This window comes from Mirounga angustirostris, unplaced genomic scaffold (assembly GCF_029215605.1).
Source record: "Mirounga angustirostris isolate CCGP_5_RB_7025 unplaced genomic scaffold, mMirAng1.0.hap1 SCAF_5, whole genome shotgun sequence".
In the NCBI taxonomy this organism is placed as follows: Eukaryota; Metazoa; Chordata; class Mammalia; order Carnivora; family Phocidae; genus Mirounga; species Mirounga angustirostris.
In genome coordinates this window covers 143383366-143408112 of record NW_026991713.1, presented here as the reverse complement: position 1 = coordinate 143408112, position 24747 = coordinate 143383366, and the positions used below count along the sequence as shown (strand labels likewise).

Genomic DNA, 24747 nt, shown 5'->3' with positions numbered 1-24747 from the left:
GGACACAGGCGGGGGGGGCTGGTGGGCTCGCCGTGTTAAGGTTCCAGGGCCAAGTTATCCACTCCCCTGGGGTGTTCCTGCAAGAGAGGCTTCACTCGTGGGTGCCCTGCCGGCCCCTCCCCACAGGAGCCCCAACACCCTCCTCTCCCCAGGGCAGTTCCAGACTGTCCCTGACACCGGCCCAGCCCCGGGGGCCAGTGGGGTTCACCTGCTCGGGGCTCACCTGCTCGGGGCTCACCTTCTGGGGTCTGGAGGCGCGGCGACTGCAGGAGCTGTGGCAGCAGCAGTGGGTACAAACGAGCAGCATCAGGAGCAGCACGGTGCCTGGGGGTGGGACAGGTGCCCAGATATGGCCCTCGGCCAGGTCTAGGACAGGAGGTCAAGAGGGGCCGGGGGCCAAGGCCGCACTCACCGAGGAAAATGAGGAAGATGATGAAGGCAGCAGTGTCCCAGTTGGACTGGAACAGCTCATGGCTCCTCAGTTTCCCCAGCACTTCCTGGGCTGTGGTCTCCAGCTCTTTCTCCAGGTCTTCCGCCAAGTCCATCTCAGCTTGAGGCCTCTGGGTGCCACCTGCCCCGGCCCCCCAGGGGCTGCCTCAGAACCCTGTTCTCTGGAGCTGGGCTGCATCCAGGCCTCCCGCAGTCCAGCCCCTGCCCTGCCCCTGCCCCCCTCCCACGCCACCCCTCGGCCCCTGCCCTGTCCCTTCCCGCTCCCCCCGCCAGGTCCCCACCAGCCTCCGAGCTCCCCCAGCCAGGCAGGTCCCTGGTCCGGAGAACACCAACTACTTCCTGCTTCCGGATCCGCGAAAGTTGCCACCTGAGGCCCTTGCACCTTGGCAACCAGTCCCACCCTTCCCAGGGGGTGGCCAGACGCCGGAGGGCGGGGCCTGTGCCCAGCAGGTGTGCTTACAGCCTCCCGACAGCAGCAGGTGCTGCGGGACCCAGGGAGGTAGCCACGGCCCCCTAAGCCTCTTCATGGGCGGATTTTTCCCTTTCTCCCAGTAGACCAGATGAGCAGCCTGGAACACAGTGTGCCCTGGGCCTCTGCGGACCTCATGAATGAAGACAGGAGGGAGGGAAGAAGACAGTAGGAAGGGAAGGTGGGAGGGAGGGGCGGGAAACGTGGTTTCCATTCCTCCCTTTCCTGGGCAGGTGGGATTTTCCGGGCACTGTACTAGGAGTCTTCTGTATCCATGTTTGCTCTAATCCTCAGGATAATCCTTACGAGAAGATGATTATTCTCTCTCAAACAAGCTCTTCCCCCGGAACTTGGGGACCTGGGGCCCCGACGCTGGCCAGAAAGGCAGCTCTCACTCCTTGCCTTCAGCGCAGGCGCGTCCAGGCCCAACTGGGGGCCGGAGACTGCTCAGCACCGGAGGTTGGCCGTGAGCCAGGTGGACACAATTTCTGGTGCTTGTGGTGCTTGTGGTCTAGCAGGGGAGAACGCCTCAGCTAGTGTCAGGCTCCACACTGAACACCACACATCTACCACTGGGTGTGTCCTCGAGGCAACCCTCAAGTGGCTCTTACCATTCTCCCCACTTACAGGTATGAAAGGTGCCGCCTTGAGAAGTTTAGCAACCAGCTCAAGTCACACACCTAATGCACTCATTTCCTGTTTCTGCTATAACATACCACCACACACTTAGTGGCTTGAAACAATCCAAATTTATCGTCTTACGGTTCTGGAGGTCAGAGTCTAAAACAGGTAGGCAGGGCTGTGTTCCTTCTGAAGGCTCTAGGGGACAATCCGTTCCTTGCCTTTTCTAGCTTCTAGTGGCCACGCACATTCCTTTGTTCATCGCAGTCTCTGCTTCCATCCTGGTCTTCTCTGACCCTGACCCTCCTGGCCTCCCTCTCACGAGGACCCCTGGGATTACATTGGCCCACAGGATGATCTCACCATCAGAATCCTTAATGACATCTGCAAAGTCCCTTCTGCTGGGTAAGTTAACATATTTGTTCCAAGGTTCCAGGGATTAGGATGAAGACATCTTTGGGAGCCATGATTCTGCCAGCCGTACCCGGAGTGAGCAGAGAAGCAGAACTGGGACCCAGGCATTCAGATCCCAGAGCCCTTGACCAGCATATTCTAGGGTCTCCTGGGTCCCCTTCTTTTACCCTACAATCCCTCCGTCCCATTCCGAGATCTCAGATGCAGGGTCGTTTTGAAGCAACTGGAGTGTTATTGCCAAAGGAGGGGCGGGGCGTGCAGCCACTGTGGAAAACAATCAGGTACTGCCTCAGAAAGTCACACGTGGTGATATCAAACACACAGCTTTTCCACTCCGAGGTATAGACCCAAGAAAACTGAAAAGGTTCTCAAAGACTTGTGCACAACTCTTCAACAGTGGCACTGATCACAAGAGCCAAAAGGTGGAAACAGCCCAAGCGTCCATCAGCTGATGAACAGATAAAACACCCTGCGATCTGTCCATACTGTGGCACATTATTCAGCCATACAGAAGAATCAAGTACTAACAACTGCTACAATATGGATGCACCTCAAAAATATGGTGCTCAGTGAAAGAGGCCAGACACAAGAAGCCACATAGTGTGTCGTTGTGTTTCTGTGAAACATCCAGAATAGGCACATCCATAGACAAAGTAGTTAGTGGTAGCCAGGGGCTGGGGAAAGCGGGGGAAGGGGAGTCAGTGCTTAGTGCTGATGACATTTCCTTTGGGGTGATGAACATGTCTTGGAACAGGATAGGGGTGGTGGCATTACAACATTGTGAATGTACTCAATTCTGATCTGCCACTTATCTGCTCTCTTTAGAACGGATAACGGTGCGGGAGCCTGGGTGGCTCAGTCGACTGAGCATCTGACTTCTTGGTTTTGGCTCAGGTCATGATCTTGGGGTCCTGGCATTGAGCCCTGAGTTGGGCTCTGTGCTCAGCAGGGAATCTCCTTGAAGATTCTCTCACTCTGCTCCTCCTCCATCCCACTCTCTCTAATACATAAATCTTTTTAAAAAAGAATGGATAATGGTTGGGGCGCCTGGGTGGCTCAGTTGGTTGAGCGACTGCCTTCGGCTCAGGTCATGATCCTGGAGTGCCTGGATCGAGTCCCGCATGGGGCTTCCTGCTCGGCAGGGAGCCTGCTTCTCCCTCTGACCCTCCCCCCTCTCACATGCTCTCTCTCTCTCATTCTGTCTCAAATAAATAAATAAAATCTTTTTTTTTAAGATTTATTTATTTGAGAGAGCGAGAATGAGAGGGAGAGAGAGTACATGAAAGGGGGGAGGGTCAGAGGGAGAAGCAGGCTCCCTGCCGAGCAGGAAGCCCCATGCGGGACTCGATCCAGGCACTCCAGGATCATGACCTGAGCCGAAGGCAGTCGCTCAACCAACTGAGCCACCCAGGCGCCCTAAATAAAAATCTTTAAAAAAAAAAAAAAAAGAATGGATAATAGTTAATTTTATGTGAATTTTACCTCAATTTTACTTATTTACTTTATTTTATTTTTTTTTGAAGATTTTATTTATTTATTTGACAGAGAGAGACACAGCAAGAGAGGGAACACAAGCAGGGGGAGTGGGAGAGGAAGAAGGAGGCTTCCTGCCAAGCAGGGAGCCTGATGCAGGGCTCGATCCCAGGACCCTGGGATCATGACCTGAGCCGAAGGCAAACGCTTAACAACTGAGCCACCCAGGCGCCCCTACTTATTTATTTTTAAGTAGGTTCTACACCCAACATGGGGCTTGAACTCACAACCCCGAGACCAAGAGTTGCACATTCTACTGACTAAGCCAGCCAGGCACCCCTTTACCTCAATTCTAAAAAAGAGAGAAGCCCTAGGACACCTGGGTGACTCAGTTGGTTGAGCATTCGACTCTCGATTTCAACTCAGGTCATGATCTCAGGGTTGTGAGATCGAGCCCCAAAGCAGGCTCCACGCCCTGCTTCGGGCTCCGTGCTTAGCACAGTCTACTTGGGATTCTCTCTGCCCCTGCCCCCTCAAATAAATAACATCTTTTTAAAAAATGTTTTAAAAAGAGGGATAGGGGTCTCCAGCTGTGTCCCTTGTCCCCCCACCATTTGGCCTGGCTGGGTGTGTAGGAGGCCCTCTGTCTGCTCTTCTCCCCTCTGACCCTCAGCCTTCCTATCTAGACCCCTGGGTGTATTGTTTCTTGTTTTTCATGCCCATTATGAAAGTAAGACCTTCCCATGGTGGGGGTGGGGAGGTGAGACCTTCTCATTAAGGAAAATCTGTGACATTCCAAGCTGTTAAAATACAAAAACCATTAGAGCCCCCCAGACCTGAGCAGAGCAATGATGGGGAGGCTGTGGCAGGATGTATTTCAGGTGGATCAGACTCCCCACACTCGGATCCTGCTCCCAGCCCTTAATACCCACCAGTGTGTGACCTTGGGGCACAATCTCTGACCCTCTCTGCCTCAGTATCCTCTTCTGTAAAATGGGTGTATACATAGTATCCCCCTTCCCAGGTTAAGCTGAATGGAATAATCCCCATTAACACTTGCTTAGCCCTATGAGGTGCTCTAGAAACTCACACTAGTTGGCCGTGTATTACTCACCCAAATCGTGGGTGAGATTACCTCCAGTTTTCTGTTCTTTGTATACCTTTGGGCTGACCTGCCAGGCTCACACTGCTCAGATCATTTTAAGCTGGGCTTTTCCCAATCAACATGGCCAAGAGCGCCCAGCAAATAACTGCTGCTTTCTGCAAACCTGATCATCCTCCTTGCAATGCAAGTGGCCACCCACTGAGGCTTGCATCCCACCCCCAATTGTTCAGAATCCTACTCCACTCACGTGTGATGGTTTGGTGGGGGGGTATGTTTTCTCTGCAGAGCGGCTTATTTCCTTAGGGGACATTTCAGAAAGCTGAATCTCTTCCTGCTCAAGGCCAGTCCACAAGTCCCCACTACTGTTTGGTCATCACACCTAATGTTCTCATTCACTTTGACGAGGAGGCCAGTCTCCTGGATCTCTCAAGAGCTGTGGACTCTTGGCTTGAGAGATTTCTCTGCTGGAGATGAAACCATGTTCCAGGACAGGCTCTGCCCCAGTCCTCCTGCCACAGGCCCTGCCCAGCCCCACTCCCAGCCTGAGCCTCTGCCGTCAGATGTGTAGAAGGTGGGGGAGCAGAGGGCGAGCGTATAGAGGGACAGAAGGCTAGCTGGGGCTCAGGACAATAGAGGTGAGTGGATCGGGGCAGACTTGTGGGCAGAGCAGGGTCAGCAAGCCACCTCCCGCTTTTGTAAATAGTTTTATGGGCACACAGCCGCACCCTTTACCAGTCTGTGGCTGCTTTCTCACTCTGACAGCAGGGCTGAAGGGTAAGTGCAATAGAGATGTTTTGACTCACAAAGCTCAACATCTTTACTATCTGGGCTTTCAGAGAAAATGCCAACACCTGGAACCGGGGACTGCTTACGTGCCAGGAAACAGGTGAGAAAGAACTGAGTGAGACGGACTAGGTATAAGAAACATCTTATCAGGGACACATCAGGGAGGGATGAGGACTATGGCAAACTGGAGAGTTCATGGCCCAGCTAAAGAGGGCAGCTCATCAGCTGTGGGCTGGGCCCAGAATCTCCAGGGCTTACAATCTCTAACACGCACTGGAAATCTAGATGTTCCTGTGAACAAGAGAAGTGTTGGAGGGGCGCCTGGGTGGCTCAGTCGTTAAGCGTCTGCCTTCGGCCCAGGTCATGATCCTAGGGTCCTGGGATGGAGCCCCGCATCAGGCTCCCTGCTCAGCGGGGAGCCTGCTTCTCCCTCTCCCACTCCCCCTGCTTGTGTTCCCTCTCTCGCTGTGTCTCTCTCTGTCAAATAAATAAATAAAATCTTAAAAAAAAAAAAAAAGAGAGAAGCGTTAGAGGGTGAGCACATGAACTCAGATCCCACCGTGCCACTTCCTCACTAGGTGACCTTGAGCAACTGACTCAGACTCTCTCTGTAAACTGGAGGGAGTAACAGCACTGGCTTCACAGCGCTGGGATGATTTTTTTTTTTAAGATTTTATGTATTTATTTAATTGACAGAGTGAGAGACAGTGAGAGAGGGATGACAAGCAGGGGGAGCGGGAGAGGGAGAAGCAGGCCTCCCACCAAGCAGGGAGCACTGGGATGATTATTAAACAAGCTACCATCGAGGGCCCCCAGAGCAATGTTATGCACAGACAACGTGTGGGGGTGAATATTTCCTAAATCAATCTTCTGATTTTTCAGTGCCGGCGATTTAAAACACTGTGGCACCAGCAATGGACAGCCCAAAGAGAACACACGGATGTTCTGCTTTCCAGCTATGGGTCACGGGTTGGCTTCTCCTAGCAGAGTGATTAAGGGATATGAATTTGGAAGTCAGGGGGGCCAGCTGAAGCCTGCTTATCCCAGTTAGGTGACCCTGGGCAAGGGAACTGCCCAGAGGCCCTGGGTTCTTGTCTGTAACACTAGGCCAGGGTCATTGTAAGGATTTAGGGGAGTGTTCAGAAAGGACCCTGGAGGAGCTTACCTGCCCTGCCCTCAGCTCCCTCCTGTAGAGGAGCCCACACACAACCCACTGAGGGGAAAGGGGTGGAGCTCAGATTCTTCAGTTAACTGTCGCCCTGTCCCCTCCCCCTCATCACACACACCAGGGTCTGCCAGGACAGGACAGCCCCCTGAAGCTCCCTCAGAGAACCCAAGGCCATCAGGTGCCACACAAAAGCTGCTTTTCCCTTTCTCTCTATCCCCATGGGTTTAGACCCTGGGCTCTGCCAGGCTGGCCACATTCTGCTGGGGTGGGCGGGGGGCTTATCTGAGCAAGGATCCTGCCTGGGCCATGGGTGGGGGCAGGAAGGAGCTGGGGAGAGAGGGGAGGAACAGATTTGTGGGCTTGTGCATCTCAGGGAGAAGGTTCAGCCTCCCCTGAAAGAGCTCCTCCAAGTACCTCACACCAAGGCCCTTGAGCCATGAAGACGTGGAGGATGGGTAGATTACGGGATATAATGTGCGGGAGTGCCTGGCAGCAGAGCTCAGGAGCCAGAGTCCAGAAATGAGAATTCAGGGGTCCCCCTCTGGACCCCCAGTGACCCCCTTCTCTCCACCCACCCGGATGACAGGCATTGCTGTGCCCTTGACCCCCATGGACCCCATGAGGCGGTCCCCCTCCCCCTGCTCATCAAGACCCTCCAGCCCCAGGACACCACCCTGCGAGATGCTTGGCTACGTGGGCATAGAAGCCGTGCTGGACCAGCTGAAGATCAAGGCCATGAAGATGGGGTTTGAGTTCAACATCATGGTGGTGGGTGAGTGAGGGGCTGGGACTCATAGGACAGACCAATGGATGCAACCCTGTGGGCTCCTGAAGAGTATTATTCTAAGCCAGTGCTGTCCAGTAGAAATATAGCGTGAGCCACATAACGTAATTTAAAAATTTTCCAGTAGCCACCTTTAAAAAAGTGAAGGGGTGCGTGAAGGGGTGCCTGGGTGGCTCAGTCGTTAAGCATCTGCCTTCAGCTCAGGTCATGATCTCAGGGTCCTGGGATCAAGCCCTGCATCGGGCTCCCTGCTCCTTGGGAAGCCTGCTTCTCCCTCTCCCACTGCCCCCTGCTTGTGTTCCTTCTCTCGCTTTGTCTCTTTCTGTCAAATAAATAAATAAAATCTTTAAAAAAAAATCTTAAAAAAAATAAAAGTAAAAAAGTGAAGAGAAACAGGAGAAATTAATTTTAAACATTTATTTTATTTAACCCAGACTATTCCAAAATACTCTCGTGACATGACATGTAATCCACGTAAAAAATGATCCATGAGAACTTTTGCATTCTTTTTGGCACACCCAAGTCTGCACAATCTGGTTTGCATTTGCCACTGGTGGCTCAGCTCAGACTGTCCGTATCGCCCTCGGCAGGGGTCAAGTGTGACTCGCAGATAGGACAGCACATCCCTAAGGACCACGGCAGTTATGTACACAAAGGTGTGTCCTGCATTGTGAAACAAGGCGTTCCCTCCTGCAAGGTGGGGCTCACAGTTTGAGAAGCCCCCACAGCAGGGAGAATGGACAGTTTGGGTGTATCTCGCCAAATAGTGTCAAGTGAAGGGAGCCAGACAGGAGAGCCCAGGCTGTGTTTTCTCTAAGACAATGGTGGGCAGAGCTGCTCCCTGCTGCCGGAAGTCGGGGAAGTAAGTGGCTGTCCCTGGGGTTTTGGGGCCAATAGCTACTGAGATGGGCGTGACTGGGCTTGTGGGGAACTATGTGTTCCATCTCTGGACTTAGTGCTGTATCCATGGGCTGTTTAATTTGTGAAATGCTTGAATGGATAAACACAAAGTGGTCTATTCCTGTGATGGAACATTATTCAGCCACGAAAAAGAAGGAAGCACCCACAGCTGGTATGACGTGGATGAACCCTGAAAAGGGGATACTTAGGGGAAGCAGCCAGACACAAAAGGATGAATATTGCATGATTCCATTTATAGGAAATGTCCAGAGTAGGTAAACCCACAGAGACAGAAAGATGATTCGTGGTTGCCAGGGGTGACAGTGGAGGGAGAAAGGGGACTGCTGATGACTGTGGGGTTTCTTTGGGGGGCGATGCAAATGTTTTTGAGTGTTAAGAAACAAAATTCAGGGGCGCCTCGGTGGCTCAGCTTGTTGAGTATCCAACTCTTGATCTCAGCTCAGGTCTTGATCCCAAGGTCATGAGTTCAAGCCTTGCATTAGATTCCATGCTGGGTGTGGGACCTACTTAAAATAAAAAATGAAAAAAAATTCAACCTAGTCAATTTGAAGATCTAATTGGCTTTATTACATGATTCGTGAGTCGGGCAGCATCCCATCCGACAAGGAGAGTGGAGCTCCAAGGAGCTGTGCAGCATGGAAGGTTTTGGGGTGGTGGCTGTTGTTGTTGTTGGAAGGTTTTTATAAGAAGTGGGGAGGGGAGGGGTGCAAGGAAGTTATTAGCAGAAGGAAAGGATTGTTCCAGGCAAGGCCGTTTTCCCTTAGGAGAGAAGCAGGGGGTCCTAGGCGGTTTACCTCCTCTCTCTTTGGGGGATGGAGAGGTCCATGTGACATTACCTCATTGGTACTGACCAGAAAATTCCTGACCTACCAGTCAAGACTCCATTTCGGGGGAGGTGGGAACTGCAATTAGGTCAGATACTAAGCCTTCGTTTGGGGACTTGGCCTAAGTGATGTCATTTTGGGCCTGCGGTTTTCTTTTTTGTTGTTGTTTTTTAAAGATTTTATTTATTTATTTATTTATTTATTTATTTAAAAGAGAGCACAAGCAGAGGGAGCAGCAGAGGGAGAGGGAGAAACAGACTCCCCACTGAGCAGGGAGCCCCATGTGGGACTCGATCCCAGGACCCTGGGATCATGACCTGAGCCGAAGGCAGACACTTAACCAACTGAGCCCCCCAGGCATCCCAAGGTGCGGTTTTCTTTTTAACAGGAGCTAGACAGAGGTGATGGGTGCACAGCGCTGAGACTGTACTAAATGCCACTGAATTGTTCACTTTATTTTTATTTTATTTTATTTATTTGTCAGGGGGAGAGAGAGAGAACAAGCAGGGGGAATTGTTCACTTTAAAAGGCTAATGGTTCATTTTTTATCATATGAGTTTTGCCTCAATAAAAAGGGGGGGTAAGCACTGAGGGGAACCCTGATGATAGTACCCACTTCTCTGTATTTATGTTATGCTTACAAAACAGTTCACTTTCTAAAACAATTTAAGAGCCTGAGAAGCACTGCCTAAAACCTCCACCACCTTTGCTGTCCTCTGGTTACCCGCAGGGCAGAGCGGGCTGGGCAAGTCCACAATGGTGCACACCCTCTTCAAGTCCAAGATGTGGAAGTCCACCGTACCGGGCCTGGGGACGCCCACACCCCAGACGCTGAAGCTGCAGTCGGTGACACACGGTGAGTGGCCCCCCACCCTCACCCCTACCCCCACCCCACCCAGGCCAATCTCCCCCCACTCTGCTCTTCCCCAACAGTCATCGAGGAGAAGGGCGTGAAGCTCAAGCTGACAGTGACCGATACGCCCGGCTTCGGAGACCAGATCAACAACGACAAGTGGTGGGTCCTCGGGAGTGGGGGCCAAGCCCTGGTGGTCCCTCCCCCTGCCCCTCTGGCCTGGGGGAAACAGCCTAGCCCTGAAGCAACCTAACCCAGCTGTGGCATTGTTGAATCTCAGTTTGTTCATCTGTATGATGGGTGTGTGCAACCATCCCTCCAAGATTGAAGGGAGTTAAGTATGGAAAGGTCAGAACTTGCTGGCTGGCACACTTACGTAGTTGATCAATAAAGGTTATGGCTTTGCAGGGTTAGAAGCCCATACTCCAGAGTTAGGACCGCTGGGCTAGACCACTCTCCAGCCATGTAACCTGGGAACTGCTCATGGAAGCTCTCCGAGCCTCGGTTTCCTTTTTTGTCACTTGGGAATGATGACACCCACCTTGCAGAGTGATTCTAGGCTCTCGATGAGAGCCCAACCCTGTGACAGTGGTTGGTAACACACACACACACACACACACAAAATCAGGACTGGCTGCATAATTTGTGGGACCCAATGAGATGAAAATGTGGGTCCCCTTGTTCAAAAAAGTATGAAGAATTGTCAAACCACCCCAGAACATTCAACGAAGTGCAGGCCCTCCAAAGCACGGAGGCTGCAGGACTGCTCCGTCTGCACTCCCGGGGAGCCAGCCCTGCACACGGTGCTTCATAGAGCAAGTCCTGTGTGCAAGGTCTGTTCTAGTCTCAGGGATACGGCAGTGAACAAAACAGATGAACATCGTCTACACGAAATTTACATTGTTGTGGGGCGGAAGGCGGGGGGGGGGGGGTGGCAATGAGCACAATAAATCAGTTATACATAGGGTGAGCCTCAACTCTGTCATCCAAGCAGGACGTTTCTGAGCATGAAAGGGGTAGGGAGCTGTCGGGGGGCTTGCGATTTTAAGCAGAGTGGTCAAGCAAGGCCTCCCAGATAAGGAGAACACTTGGGCAGACTGCCAGGAGATGAGAGAGGGAGCTGTGTGCTCATGCGGGGAGAGCGTGCAATGCAGAGTGGCTCGGGCACAGGGCCCGAGGTGGGTTTGTTGGTGGAAGGCTGGTGTGGCTGGCGGTGTGTGAAGGGCAGGAAAAGGAGGAGGAGAGGACAGACAGGAAGCAACAGTGGGATGATGTAGGGCCTGGTAGTGCAACGTAAGGACTTTGGCTTTCTGTCAGCCACCTCAGGCTGAGGCAAAAAGGGATGTGCTCTGACTCCTGTTTGTAAAAGGATCTTTTGGGGTGCTGTGTTGACAATAGCCCGGCAGGGGCAGAAGGGACGAAGGGAGAGGACTCAGGAGATCCTTGTGGCAATGGGGCGAGCGTCCACGGTGGTTTGAACCAGACTGTGACAATTCATCTCTTTCAATACCACAGCCCTTCTCGTCCCCATTTTAGGAACAGGGAAGCTGAGGCCCCAGCTTGAGAATGGCAGGGGGCCTCTCAGATGATTCAGGGGAGTAGGAGGAGGGTGCTGGGTAACCAAGGGCCTTGGGTTGTGCAGGACTGAAAGTCCTATGTCCTGGGCCAACCAGGGCGATTGGTCTTCTTAGCAGGGGGATGGGGTGGAGCTCCCAGGGGTGGGGCTCTGAGGTCGGGTCCATCTGCTGCCCCAGCTGGGACCCCATCCTAGGCTACATCAATGAACAGTATGAGCGGTACCTGCAGGAGGAGATCCTCATCACTCGCCAGCGCCACATCCCCGACACCCGGGTGCACTGCTGTGTATACTTCGTGCCGCCCACCGGGCACTGGTGAGGTGGCTGGGCCTGCTGGGGGAGGGCCCCCTGCCTGGGGCAGAGAGCAGGAGGAGGAGGAGGAGGAGACCCCTGGCGTGGGCTGTGGGCTGGCACCCCCTCACTCACATACCCACCACTGCCATCACCACCATCATTGCCGCAGCCTGCGGCCCCTGGACATTGAGTTCCTACAGCGGCTATGCCAGACCGTGAACGTGGTGCCTGTGATTGCCCGGGCCGACAGCCTGACCATTGAGGAGCGAGAGACCTTCAGGCGCAGGGTGATCTGGGCGCCCAGGGTGATGGGGTCAGTGGGGGCAAGGAGGAGGCAGAGTGCACAGGATGAGATGTGGCCACCTGTGTCCCCAGATCCAGCACAATCTGAGGACTCACTGCATCGACGTGTACCCACAGAAATGCTTTGATGAGGACATCAACGACAGGATCCTCAATAGCAAGATCCGGGTAGGAGGCCATGACGGGGTGGGCAGGCTGGTGTGACCAAGGCTGGGTGGTTTTCTCTCCACTCATCCTTCCCATCTGAAGATTCATCTCTCTCTACAGCGCGGGGCAGGTGGGAAGTTCACATACTCCTAGCAGGTATGAATCTCCATACATCCACAAACTCAAAAAGTGAGCAAGAAATGGGTCATATCAACAACTCACAGAATGGAGAAAATGCTTGCAAATGATATCTCTGATAGGGACTTGTATCCTAAACATATAAAGAACTCTTACAAATCAACAATAAAAGATAAATAACCGATTTAGAAATGGGCAAAGGTTTTGTTTGTTTGTTTGTTTGTTTATGTTGGCTCCTCACTCAGTGTGGAGCCCAATGTGGGGCTTGAACTCACGACCCTGAGATCAAGACCTGAGCTGAGCTCAAGAGTCGGACGCTCAACCGAATGAGCCACCCAGGCGCCCCCAGGCAAAGGTTTTGAAGGGACATTTCCCCAGAGAATTGGAACAGATGGCCAATACACTCACAAAATGATGTCAGTTCGATATCACCCGTCATAAGGGAAACGCCCATCGAAACCACGGGATGCCACTTCACACCCCCTAGGGTGACTGCAATCAAAGTGACAGGCAATCCCGGGTGCTGGTGAGGATGTGGCGAAGTTGAACTTGCACACACTGCTGGCGGGAAGGTCAAACGGAAAACAATCTGGCAGTCCCTCTGAAGGTTAAACACGAAGTTAGCGGAGTACCCAGCAGCAATTCCACTCCCAAGAGAAAATGAACACCTACATTCACATAAAAGCGTGTACACGGATGTTCCTGGCAGAAATATTTGCCGTAGTCAAAGAGGGGAAATAATGCACATGTCTTATTAACTTATGAAGGGATAAACACGCATGGTGTGTCCACACAATGGAATATTCTTCAGCCTTAAGAAGGAAAGAAAACCTGCCGCCACACCGATGGGCCTGGAGAACATGACGCTAAGTGAAAGGAGCTAGACAGCAAAAGGTTAAATATTACATGATTCTGTTCTGAAATGTCCCTACCAGGCAAATCCCATGGAGACAGAAAGTAGTTTAGTGGTTATTGCCAGGGGCTTGGGGTCAGGGGGGATGCGGAGTGACTGCTAACAGGAGTGGGGTTTCATTTCGGGCCAGTGAAATGCTCTGGAATTAGATGGTGGGGATGGGGGCACAGTCTTGTGAACTGGACCTTTAAAGCTGCTGAACGGTACTTTTAAGAGGGTGAATTTTATGGCACGTGAATTCTATCTCAGTTAAGCTGTTTCAAAAAAGGAGAGGGGAAAAATAGTGTCGTCTTTTTCCCCAAATCAAGTGAACTCCAACTCCAAGCCCTCACCTTGCTGTCCTCGTGGTGCATCCAATGTCTGTCTGTCTAGATCCTGTGAAGGACCCTGGTGAGGCCTGGGATTCATCATCCACCAACCCCAGGCCTTGACTTCCTCCCCGGGGGACCCGGCTAGCCTGCACGGCGGCAGCCCTACCCAGCCTCAAGGCCAGTTGTCTTTGTGCAGTGAACAAACCGCACAGCTGGACATGGAGGCCCTGCTTCCCAGCTGGTACCCAATGTCTCCACACGTTCCCTCTTTCCTCTCCCCACTGGGGCAACAGACAGGATTTCTTGTGAAACACTCGGAGAGCCTCGACCTCCACTGCCTTCTGCTTTCTGTCCCGAGGCCTGCAAGTAGAACCGGAAGTACAAGGAGAACATCCGACATCTCAGAAATCATCCAGACATGGGACGTTCACTGAGGGCTGGCGCGTAACAAGCGTGCAACAGACAACTTGCTATCGTTAGCATCCATGTTGTTTCCTCATCACAAATTAACTCTTGGAAAAATGAAAAACAAACCCCCCAGGACAGCACTTTGCCGTTTGGGGATTTGAGTCTCCACTTCTGGCCACGAGCAAGCGAACAACCAGAATTTTCAACAGGGCTCGGCAAACTTTTTTTTTTTGCAAAGGGCCAGAAGATGGTAAAGGTGTTAGACTCTGCGGGCCACGTGGTCTCTGCACGGTCACTGCGGTCTGCTGTTGCAGCACAGAAGCAGCCTCGACCAGAGTCTGAGATGAAGGCACAGGCTGTGTGCCAACAGACGGTCCATGTGGGAAAACGGGTGTGGGCCCGATCCGGTGCACCCACCGTAGGTTGCCAAGCCTTGGGTTACGAAGCTGTCTTTTAACCCTCATGATAACCGATGGAGGTGGGCACAGTTCCTGTTTCCCAGGTAAGAGAAGGGCCATCGGCAAGAGTATGTTATTAATGTGACCCTGGGTAACCTTCCTGAACATTCACAAAGCCCTGTGTATGTGCCATTCTGACTCCCACTTTACAGATGAATAAACTGAGCCATTGATGAGATTGTGTATCCTGTGACTTTTTTTTTTTAAGATTTTATTTTTAAGTAATCTGTACACCCAATGTGGGGCTCAAACTCACAACCCCAAGATCAAGAGTCGCACACTCCACTGAGCCAGCCAGTTGCCCCATGTCTTTAGATCTCTGTGCTCTTTCTACCACTTTCTCTCTCTACAGAGGACAGTGTGCCTCTCCCACCGCACCTCAGCGACTTCTCTCCCCACCTCCCAGACAGGGCCAACCCTTCTCTCTCGTCTCCTCCTGCAGGACCGGATCCCCTTTGCTGTAGTCGGGGCTGACCGAGAGCACCTGGTGAATGGGAGGTGTGTCCTGGGCCGGAAGACCAAGTGGGGCATCGTTGAAGGTCAGTGCAGGGACTTTGCAGAGGAGCAGGTGAAGCGGGGGTGAAAAGCCAGGCACATCCGACTGCGTTTGGCACCCTCAGCACCCATCATGGGGCCAGGAGTCAGGAAACAGACAGACCTGGGATCAAGTCCCTCTCTGCAGCTGGGAGGCCTCGGGCAAGTTCCCCAACTCTCTGTGCCTCAGTTTCCTCACAGTAAAATGGGCACGAGGACAACATCAACGTCATAGCCAGTTGCTTTTCGTGCAGTAGATGAACTGCACATGGAGGGTGGTTGGATAGGGCAGACCACTGCTTTGCACAATGCCCAGCACCCAGAAGACACCCTGGGCATTCACCAGAATGTACTGTGGGCCTACTGTGTGCCAGGCAGACCATATGTGGTTCCTGAGGGGCTACGATGAAAGCAGGACTGGCAAGGTTCTTGCCCCCATAGAGCTGATGAGACAATGACAGCTGGGAGAAAGTGGGGTGGGAGACAGTGCTACCCAAGGAAGCAGAGGGAGGCCTCCTTGCGGGGGAGACTGGGAAGTGAAGGCGGACCAGCCAGGGCCTGAGCCTCCAATTTATCAATATAATTACTAAAAGAATATAATATACATGGTATATATGGTATATAATGTAATGTAATAATGTAGTCATTATTAAGTGTACAATAATAAATGATTAGTGGATTCATTGATTCAACTATATGTAGGAGCTGCCTGTACCAGATGCCGGAGACAAAGCAATGAATGAATGAGTGAATGAAGGAATTAATGAATGGGAAGTGGGATAAGACAGTGCGAAATGTGGGGAAAAGGTTGTGGTGGATATTGGGGGCATGCAGCTTACAGCGGACACTTACAGCGGGGCAGGGCCAGCACTCCGTGTCCTGTCTTACTTACAGTGGAGAACATGGCGCACTGTGAGTTTCCCCTCCTGAGAGACCTGCTCATCCGGTGAGGATGCAGCGAGCCTGGGGGGCTGTAGGGACCCCAAGGGGATGCTGTGGTGGGGCCCAGGCTGAACCTCTGCCCATCTCCCAGCTCCCACCTCCAAGACCTGAAGGACATCACCCACAACGTCCACTACGAGAACTACCGCGTCTGCAGACTCAATGAGAGCCACCTGCTGCCTCGTGGGCCTGGCTGGGTGAACCTGACCCAGGCCCCCGCAGGCCCCCCAGCCACCCCGCGGCCCTCAAAGGTGCGCCACCAGGTCCAGGACGACTCCAAAGATAATGAGGAGTACTGAGCACCAGGGCACCTGCGGCCTCGGGGCTCCCAGGGTCCTTGGCAGCCCCCAACACACAGCTATGTACTAGAGCATGTATTAAAGGTGGACATTGCTTTTTATGAAAAGCTGTGCTTTGAAAACAAAAGGCATTCTGTAAATGATTTCTTTGAGCTATCCTCAAATAAAAGTATGGTTCTTTTTTTTAAAATAACAGTGTGAGACCCCAGGCCCTCGGGGGTCCTGAAGACCTGGGAGCATGTGCCTTGGACAACCAGCCCCTTCTGCCCCAGAACCAGAGCCAGGTTCCAAATCAGGCTCTGCCACCGCTGCCAACCCTCCTTCCTGGCACAGGGCCTGGCCCTGTGTCATAAACACTTGAAAAGTCCCCATTTTCGGCTATCTTCCCCAAACTCTGTGCCTCCCCTTGCTGTCTTCCTCTTTGCCCTGCCCTGACAGACCAGCATGAAGAGAAGATTGTTGTCTCGGCTCAAGAAGGGAGAGGAAATCCATTCTTCCTCTGCCTTTTTGCTCTTTTAGAGCCCTCAACAGGTTGGGCGATGCCCACCCACAGTGGGGAGGGCGATCCTCTTTACTCAGCCTACCGAATCAAATGCTAATCTCTTCTGGAGACACCCTCACAGATGCACCCAGAAATAATGTCTTGTGAACTGTCTGGCCATCCCTTGGCCCAGGTAAGTTGACCCATAAAACTAACCATCACTCGAGCTACAAGTTGTCTCCTCCATGATGCCCTCCTTGACTTCCCCAGTGTGATTCCTCGCTGCCCTCTCTGTATGTATCACATGGTTTGTTTTCAGGTCAGTCTCCCTATCAGGCTGGGAGGTCTGTAAGGATAGAGATATATCAGCTTCATCCTGGACATAAGAGCTGCTCAAGACCCGGCTGTTAAATGAACGAACCCTAGAGCACCTGCCTCATAGCTGTTGACCCCACCAATCCACAAACCTGCCGACCAGGCTTGAGGAACTCCCAGGGCCCCCACACCATCTGCACCAACATCCCAGAAGCCGCATGTTGCCACATAGGGACTGAGCACATACCTAAGGTCAATAGTAGCTCCAAACAATACGGCAATGTCAACAACACACACCCTCAGTCTCAGCAATTGTATTTAGAGATTGTATTCGAAATTATGTTTCTCAGGGCGACCGGGCGGCTCAGCCCATTAAACATCCGACTCTTGATTTCAGCTCAGGTCATGATCTCAGGGTCCTGGGATTGGGCCCTGCATTGGGCTCCAGGCTCAGTGGGGAGTCTGCTTGAGGATTCTCTCTCTCCCTCTCCTTCTGTCCCTCCCCCACCCCGCAAATAAAAAAGAAAGAGGAAGGAAGGAAGGAAAGAGAAAAGGGAGAGAGGGAGGGAGGGAGGAAGGAAGGAAGGAAGGAAAGAAGGAAGGAAGAGGAAAGTGAAAGAAAGAAAGAAAAAGAAAGAAAAAGGGAAGGAAGGAAGGAAGGAAGAAAATAAAGAAAATTGCACTTCTAGGAACAGATCTAATGGATAGACCAGAGTTTCTCAACTTCAGCACTGTTGCTATTTGAGGCCAGGTCATTCTGTGTTGTGGGAGCTGTCTACACATTATAGGGTGTTCAGCCCTGGGCCTCCCCCACTAGACGCCCTCCAGCTGTAACACACAAAACTGTCCCTAAACATTGCCCAATGTCCCTGGGAGACAATCTCCCCAGTTGAGAGCCACTGCTGGTGGCACCTAGTGTGGTAAAGACAGAAAACAGCGCACCCGCCCACCAGGAACGGGCGGCGAATTAAATCATGGGGCATCCATACCGCAAGAATCTGTTCCCTATGGTGTCTGTAACAAGGAAGCACAAACGGGAGGCTTGAACAACCCACATTTATTTTCTCACGGTTCTGGAAGGCAGAAGTCTGAAATCAGTATCACTGGGTCAAAATTGAGGGGTCCGCAGGGTGGTGGTGCCTCTGGAGGCTCTGGGGGAGAGTCGGCTTCCCTGCCTTTACCAGGTTCTAGAGGCTGCCGGCATGCCTTGGCTCGCGGCCCCCTCCTCCACCTTTCTTCAGTTGTCACACGGCCCACCTCCCTCTGCAGGTGTCTCATGAGGACACATGTTAGTACATTGGGCCTGCTGGCACAAGCCAGGATCATCTCCCCTCCTCAAAATTCTTTTTTTTTTTTTAAAGATTTTATTCATTTATTTGACAGAGAGAGCGAGAGCAGGAACACAAGCAGGGGGAGTGGGAGAGGGAAAAGCGGGCTTCCTGCCGAGCAGGGAGCCCGATGTGGGACTCGATCCCAGGACCCTGGGATCATGACCTGAGCCAAAGGCAGACGCTCAACGACTGAGCCACTCAGGCGCCCCCTCCTCAAAATTCTTAATCACCTCTGCAAAGTCCCTTTTGTCATAAAAGGTAGCATATATATAAGTTCTGGCACAGGAATTGGATACTTGGTGTGTGGGGGTGTATTCTTCAGCCACCACACCATAGAATATAATGTGGTCCTTGAAAAGAATGAAGTAAAAGGGCATCTGGGTGGCTCAGTCGGTTAAGTGTCAGCCCGTTAAACATCAAACTTGTCTCTCCCTATACCTCTGGCTAGACGCTGGAAATGATGTTTGCAGGGCTCTGTGGAGAGGTGCAGTGTTAGGGCTAGATAAGCATCTACCCATAAGGCCCTGCTCTTGCCCCAGAGCCAACTCAGCCTCATTGGCAAAAGAAAAGGACTGCGGTAAATCAAGGCATTCTTGCTGCTACCCTCATGCTAATTCCCGGGCAAGTTACTCAAACTCTCGAGGCCTTGGTTCCTCATTCAAAAAGTAGAGAGAGGGCACCTGGGTGGCTTAGTTGTTAAGCGTCTGCCTTCGGCTCGGGTCATGATCCCAGGGTCCTGGGATCGAGCCCCGCATCGGGCTCCCTGCTCGGCGGGAAGCCTGCTTCTCCCTCTCCCACTCCCCCTGCTTGTGTTCCTGCTCTCGCTATCTCCCTCTGTCAAATAAATAAATAAAACCTTTAAAAAAAAAAAAGAAAAGAACATTAAACTATCAAAAAAAAGATAACTGTGTGAGGTGACAGATGTGCTAACTAATCTTATTGTGGTGATCATTTCACAATATATATGTATATCAAATCATTACGTTGTATACCTTAAATTTATGCAATGTTACTTGTCGATTATATTTCAATGAAGCTGGAAGAAAAAAAATTGAGGCAGCACTATTATCATCCAAGTGTTAATTCTACTCATGGATCTTTAGGGTCCACTATATGCTACTACAGAGGCTAGGGGTTCAGCCGGGAACAAAACCAAGTCACTGTCCTCGGGAGCTTGCACCTAGGTGGGTGCTCTGGCACCGAGTAAGGCATTTAAGGGGTATAGGACAGTCACTATTGTTATTGAATATTATGACTGTATCATTATGACATGAACCTGCTTAGTGTCCTGCACAATGCAAACCTCCGCCCCCCCCACCCCGCCAACACACACACTTACAGAACAAAACCATTTATCTATACACAACCCTGAAGCAAGGGCTTATTGTTGCTATTCCTGTTTCACACATGAGGACATCATTCCGGAGTGTCAGGTGACTTGCCTAAGGTCCTGCAGTTTAAAAGGGGCAGAACTCTCGCTTGCCGGGCCTGGGAAATCCCAAGATGTGTCAGAGGAGGCCTCAGCCCTCCCCCAGCTGGTGTCGGGCAGGAAATGCACAAGAGAGCTGTGTGAGGCCATTCCTGGGTACATAACGAAGAGTCTGTGCCAAGCGTGGGTTGCAGAGTCACTGTAGGCATGGTGAAATAATTTATAATTTTATAATTGGAGGAAGGGGTCAGGGAGGCCTCACTGAGAAGGGAACACTGAGTAAAGATGTGAAGGAGTAAAGGAATAAGCCACGGAGATAACTAGAGTCCTAGCACTCCACACAGAGAGAAAAGCCACTGCTAGTGCAAAGGCCCTGGGGCAGGAGTATGTTAGATGTGTTCAAGGACTAGCAAGGAGGCCTCTGTGGCTGGAACAACATGAACCAGGAGAAAGGGAGTGAGTGGGGAGAAATGAGGACAGAGAGGTGGCGAAGGGCAGGCCCACAGCCTGTCGAATTTGAGTTCCCCATCATGACTCTGTGCAGATACAGACTGATTGCCTAATGACACTGATGCGAGGAAAACAAGGAGCAATAGAGGGCATAGAGGATGGCAGTACATGGGGCATAAATGTCTCCAGAAAGATACTGAAGACCCTGGAACAAATGGTTGCTTCTGGGCAGGTCAGTTGCTTTGGAGGTCAAGAATGGGAAGGAGGGTGCCTGGGTGGCTCAGTTGGTTAAGTGACTGCCTTCGGCTCAGGTCATGATCCTGGAGTCCTGGGATCGAGTCCCGGATCGGGCTCCCTGCTCAGCAGGGAGTCTGCTTCTCCCTCTGACCCTCCCCCCCGTCATGTGCTCTCTCTCTCTCTCAAATAAATAAATAAAATCTTTAAAAAAAAAAAAAATGGGAAGGAGACTTAATGTTTCCTCTGTCTCCTTTTGTATGGTGTGAACTACTAGCTCTTGTCCCTTCCCTGAAAGTTAGGATCTGCTGCACTCAGGGTTGCCAGCAGGTGCTGGTGGAAGGCCACCAGCCTGCCTTCCTGCTCCCTCTGCTGTAGCCTCCCTCAGCCTCCAACAACCTGCTCTCATGGCATCCTCACCCAGCCTGTCCTCGCTTGTTCACTAGGGCAGTTTTCTTCTCAGGCTGGAGAGGGGCAATCCAGGGAGTGCTGATATTTCAGGGCGTGTCGGCCCTGCTCTCCACCCATGACTTTACCCCCAGCTCTGGAAGCTTTCACCATGCCTACAGTGACTCTGCAACCCACGCTTGGCACAGACTCTTCGTTATGTACCCAGGAATGGCCTCACACAGCTCTCTTGTGCATTTCCTGCCCGACACCAGCTGGGGGAGGGCTGAGGCCTCCTCTGACACATCTTGGGATTTCCCAGGCCCGGCAAGCGAGAGTTCTGCCCCTTTTAAACTGCAGGACCTTAGGCAAGTCACCTGACACTCCGGAATGATGTCCTCATGTGTGAAACAGGAATAGCAACAATAAGCCCTTGCTTCAGGGTTGTGTATAGATAAATGGTTTTGTTCTGTAAGTGTGTGTGTTGGCGGGGTGGGGGGGGCGGAGGTTTGCATTGTGCAGGACACTAAGCAGGTTCATATCATAATGATACAGTCATAATATTCAATAACAATAGTGAGCATTTTTTTTTTTACAAGGGGAATCACAAAATCAATTTCCATGTACCTGGTACAATAAAACGTCAACCAGATTACATGCAATGTATTCATATTTATTCAAGAATGGTCATAGCAGCCCCAAATTGGAAACTGCGAATGTTCAGTGACAGGACAGTGGATAAACTGTGGTAATAGTCGTACAACAAAACGCTCCTTGGCAATAAAAACGAGCCGACTGCGGATACACACAGCAGCGTGAAGGAATCTCACAGAACTAATGATGAGTGAAAGAAACCAGACAGCAAATAGAAAGCACTATGTGGATGCCCTTTATAAAGTTCAAGAACAGGGGCACCTGGGTGGCTCAGTCGTTAAGTGCCTGACTTCTGCTCGGGTCATGATCCCAGGGTCCTGGGATCGAGCCCTGCATCGGGCTCCATGCTCGGTGGGACCCTGCTTCTCCCTCTCCCACTCCCCCTGCTTGTGTTCCCCTCTCTCGCTGTGTCTCTCCCTGTCGAATAAATAAATAAAATCTTTAAAAATATAAATAAAGTTCAAGAACACAAAAAATCAATCTAAGGTGATAGAAATCAGACTTGTGGTTTCAGGCCAGAGTTGGGAGTATTGACTGGGGAGGGGCATGAGGGAGGTTTCTGAGGCATTGAAAAGGACCTATATCTTGATCTGAGTGGAAGTTACATAAGTATATAGACTTGTAAAATTCTTTGAGGCATGCACTTGAGATTTGTGCACTTCATTGTGAGATATTTGTGCACTTTACTCAATATATGTTAGACCTCAAACAAAAATCTTAGAAGGTAAGGAGAAATTTTAAATAATTGAAATAGAAACACTATACAAGCTAGCACTGCATTTATTAAAAATTATTTATGGAAACATTTGCTAGGTTTCAATATTTCAAGAATGCAAATTCCCAATAATAACTATTTTGATGTTGGGTTTTTTTTTTAAGATTTATTTATTTTGGAGAGAGAGAGAAAGAGAGCGTGCACAGGGGAGGGGCAGAGGGAGAGGGAGAGAAAGAATCTTGAGCAAACAACCCGCTGAGCATGGGTGGGGACCCATGTGGGGCCCCGAGCTAGGGGACCTCATGACCCTGAGATCATGGCCTGAGCTGAAATCGGAGTCAGATGCTCAACCACCTGAGCCACCTAGGCGCCCCTTGATGTTGTTTAAAAAGCACAGTAAGAGGCACCCGGGCGGCTCAGTCCGTTAAGCATCTGCCTTCAGCTCAGGTCATGATCCCAGGGTCTTGGAATGGAGCCCAAGTCCCATATCGGGCTCCGTGCTAGGCGGGGAACCTGCTTCTCCCTCTCCCTCTGCCTGTCTCTCTCAAATAAATAAATAAAATCTTTAAAAATAAAATAAAATAAAAAGCACATTAAAACTTGCAGTTTATTGCCCCCTGCATGGCTTACCCATCTCTCTCCAACTCCTGGCCCCAGTGCCATGGGCAATCATCGTCCTGAATTTGGTGTTTATCTGATCCCAAGTATTTCTTCACTTTTTTGCTATATAGGTATATATCCCTGAATCACATACATTATGTTCTGCATGTCTTCATAATTTATGGAAATGGTGTCATATTGTCACTTGTTTTTTTGCTCAACATATTCTCTTGTGAGAGATTTATCATTCTGTTGATTGACATTTATGTTTTGCCATTACAAACAACACTGTTCTTTTAAGATTTTATTTATTTGATAGAGCGTGCACAAGCAGGGGGAAGGACAGGCAGAGGGAGAGGGAGAAGCAGACTCTCCACCGAGCAGGGAGCCAGACATGGGGCTCGATCCCAGGACCCTGGGATCATGACTTGAGCCGAAGGCAGCCGCTTAACCAACTGAGCCACCCAGGTGCCCCTGTATGCCTCTTTTTATTTTTATTTATTTTTTTTAAAGATTTTATTTATTTATTTGAGAGAGAGAATGAGATAGAGAGAGAGCATGAGAGGGGGGAGGGTCAGAGAGAGAAGCAGACTCCCCGCCGAGCAGGGAGCCCGACGCCAGACTCGATCCCGGGACTCCAGGATCATGACCTGAGCCGAAGGCAGTCGCTTAACCAACTGAGCCACCCAGGCACCCTGTATGCCTCTTTTTAACAAATCCAAACTTCAGCTGCATGTCCCTCCAAAGGCCAATACTCAAGAGATGAATATTGATTGGAAAGGAATGTGAGGTTTATTCAGGAGGCCAGCCACCTGGGCAGAAGGTGGACTCTTGTCCAAAAGCCAACTCCCTGGTTTCTGCTTCACCAGGAGGGTTTTAAAGGGACAGGGGTCGTTAATCAGTGAGAGGGTGCAGCGGCCTGTAACAGGTCCTGATTCCCTGCAGATTTAGTGGTGCCTATTTACAGCTTTCAGTGCTCGGTGTAGCAAGAGGTCTAACTGCTGTTCTGTGACATGCGAGGGCTTTCTATTCTCCTTCTAAAAAGGAATGTAAGATTTACAGACACCCAAGGAAGGTTGGTAAACCAATCATATGCAATTAAGAAGACCTATTAAAGATCATCATGCTAGAGGCACCTGGGTGGCTCGGTCGGTTAAGCCTCTGCCTTCGACTGAGATCAGGATCCCAGAATCCCAGGATCGAGCCCCACCTCGGGCTCTCTGCTGGGAGGGAGCCTGCTTCTTCCTCTGCCTACCGCTCTGCCTGCTTGTATGCGCTCTCTCTTAAATCAATAATATCTTTTTTAAAAATCACCATGCTAGTTAAGGAGATCAAGGCAGCCTCTCCTGAAAACAAGCGCCTGCTAACCACTGCGGTAACGCCTGCGCATAGCAGGACTCATTATGCTTTGGAAAATACATATGAACGGTTTTGAACTTGTTACAACCGTGAACGTCTCACGTCCCCATTCACAGATGTGGAAACTGAGGCTGAGCCCACGAGGGGCTGGCCCGGCCTCAGCGACCTGAACGTGGCCGCCCTAAGGATGAAGCCACCCTCCGAGGCCCTTGCAGCGCCGCCTCCTGTGGAAACCCCCAAGGCAGAGCTGCACCCCACAGCACCCCAGGAGCGCCCAGGCAACAGCTTTCCCAGAGCGGCGCGGGGCGCTCCGGGAAGTGTAGTCCGGCCCGCTCTCCGGCTCCAGCAACTTCCGCTTCCGGCGGGCACGGACTTCGAGCGAGGTTTGGGGAAAGACGCGTGACAACTGCGGCGTTGGTGGTGGATGTGCTTGGCGTCTTCCTGGCGGGACCCTGGTTACCATATTAGCTGTGCTCCTGTGTGCGGAGCGCTGTCGCAGCCACCAGGCAGAGGTGGGACTCGAACCTGGACTGAGGCCCCTTCCTGGCCTGTGTGGGCGCGCCCCAGACGGGGAAATGGGGCAGAGCGTGTTCAGCCAGA

The 24747-nt window shown here is 51.4% G+C and overlaps 2 protein-coding genes across 2 annotated transcripts; one reads left to right on the top strand and one right to left on the bottom strand.

Annotated features, from left to right (window-relative positions):
- Positions 1-9: 9 nt before the first annotated feature.
- On the bottom strand, positions 10-1111 carry SMIM22 (small integral membrane protein 22). Its single transcript, XM_064592504.1, has 2 exons — positions 413-1111; positions 10-324 (listed from the first exon to the last, which is right to left on the bottom strand). Exons 1-2 carry the CDS (start codon positions 543-545, stop codon positions 92-94), a joined length of 366 nt encoding a protein of 121 aa, XP_064448574.1. The 5' UTR covers positions 546-1111; the 3' UTR covers positions 10-91.
- A 5964-nt stretch (positions 1112-7075) lies between these two features.
- SEPTIN12 (septin 12) lies at positions 7076-16201 on the top strand. The gene is made up of 9 exons (XM_045870575.2): positions 7076-7258; positions 9746-9871; positions 9949-10030; positions 11623-11760; positions 11909-12026; positions 12115-12210; positions 14860-14956; positions 15846-15897; positions 15985-16201. Exons 1-9 carry the CDS (start codon positions 7096-7098, stop codon positions 16190-16192), a joined length of 1080 nt encoding a protein of 359 aa, XP_045726531.1. The 5' UTR covers positions 7076-7095; the 3' UTR covers positions 16193-16201.
- Positions 16202-24747: the final 8546 nt, after the last annotated feature.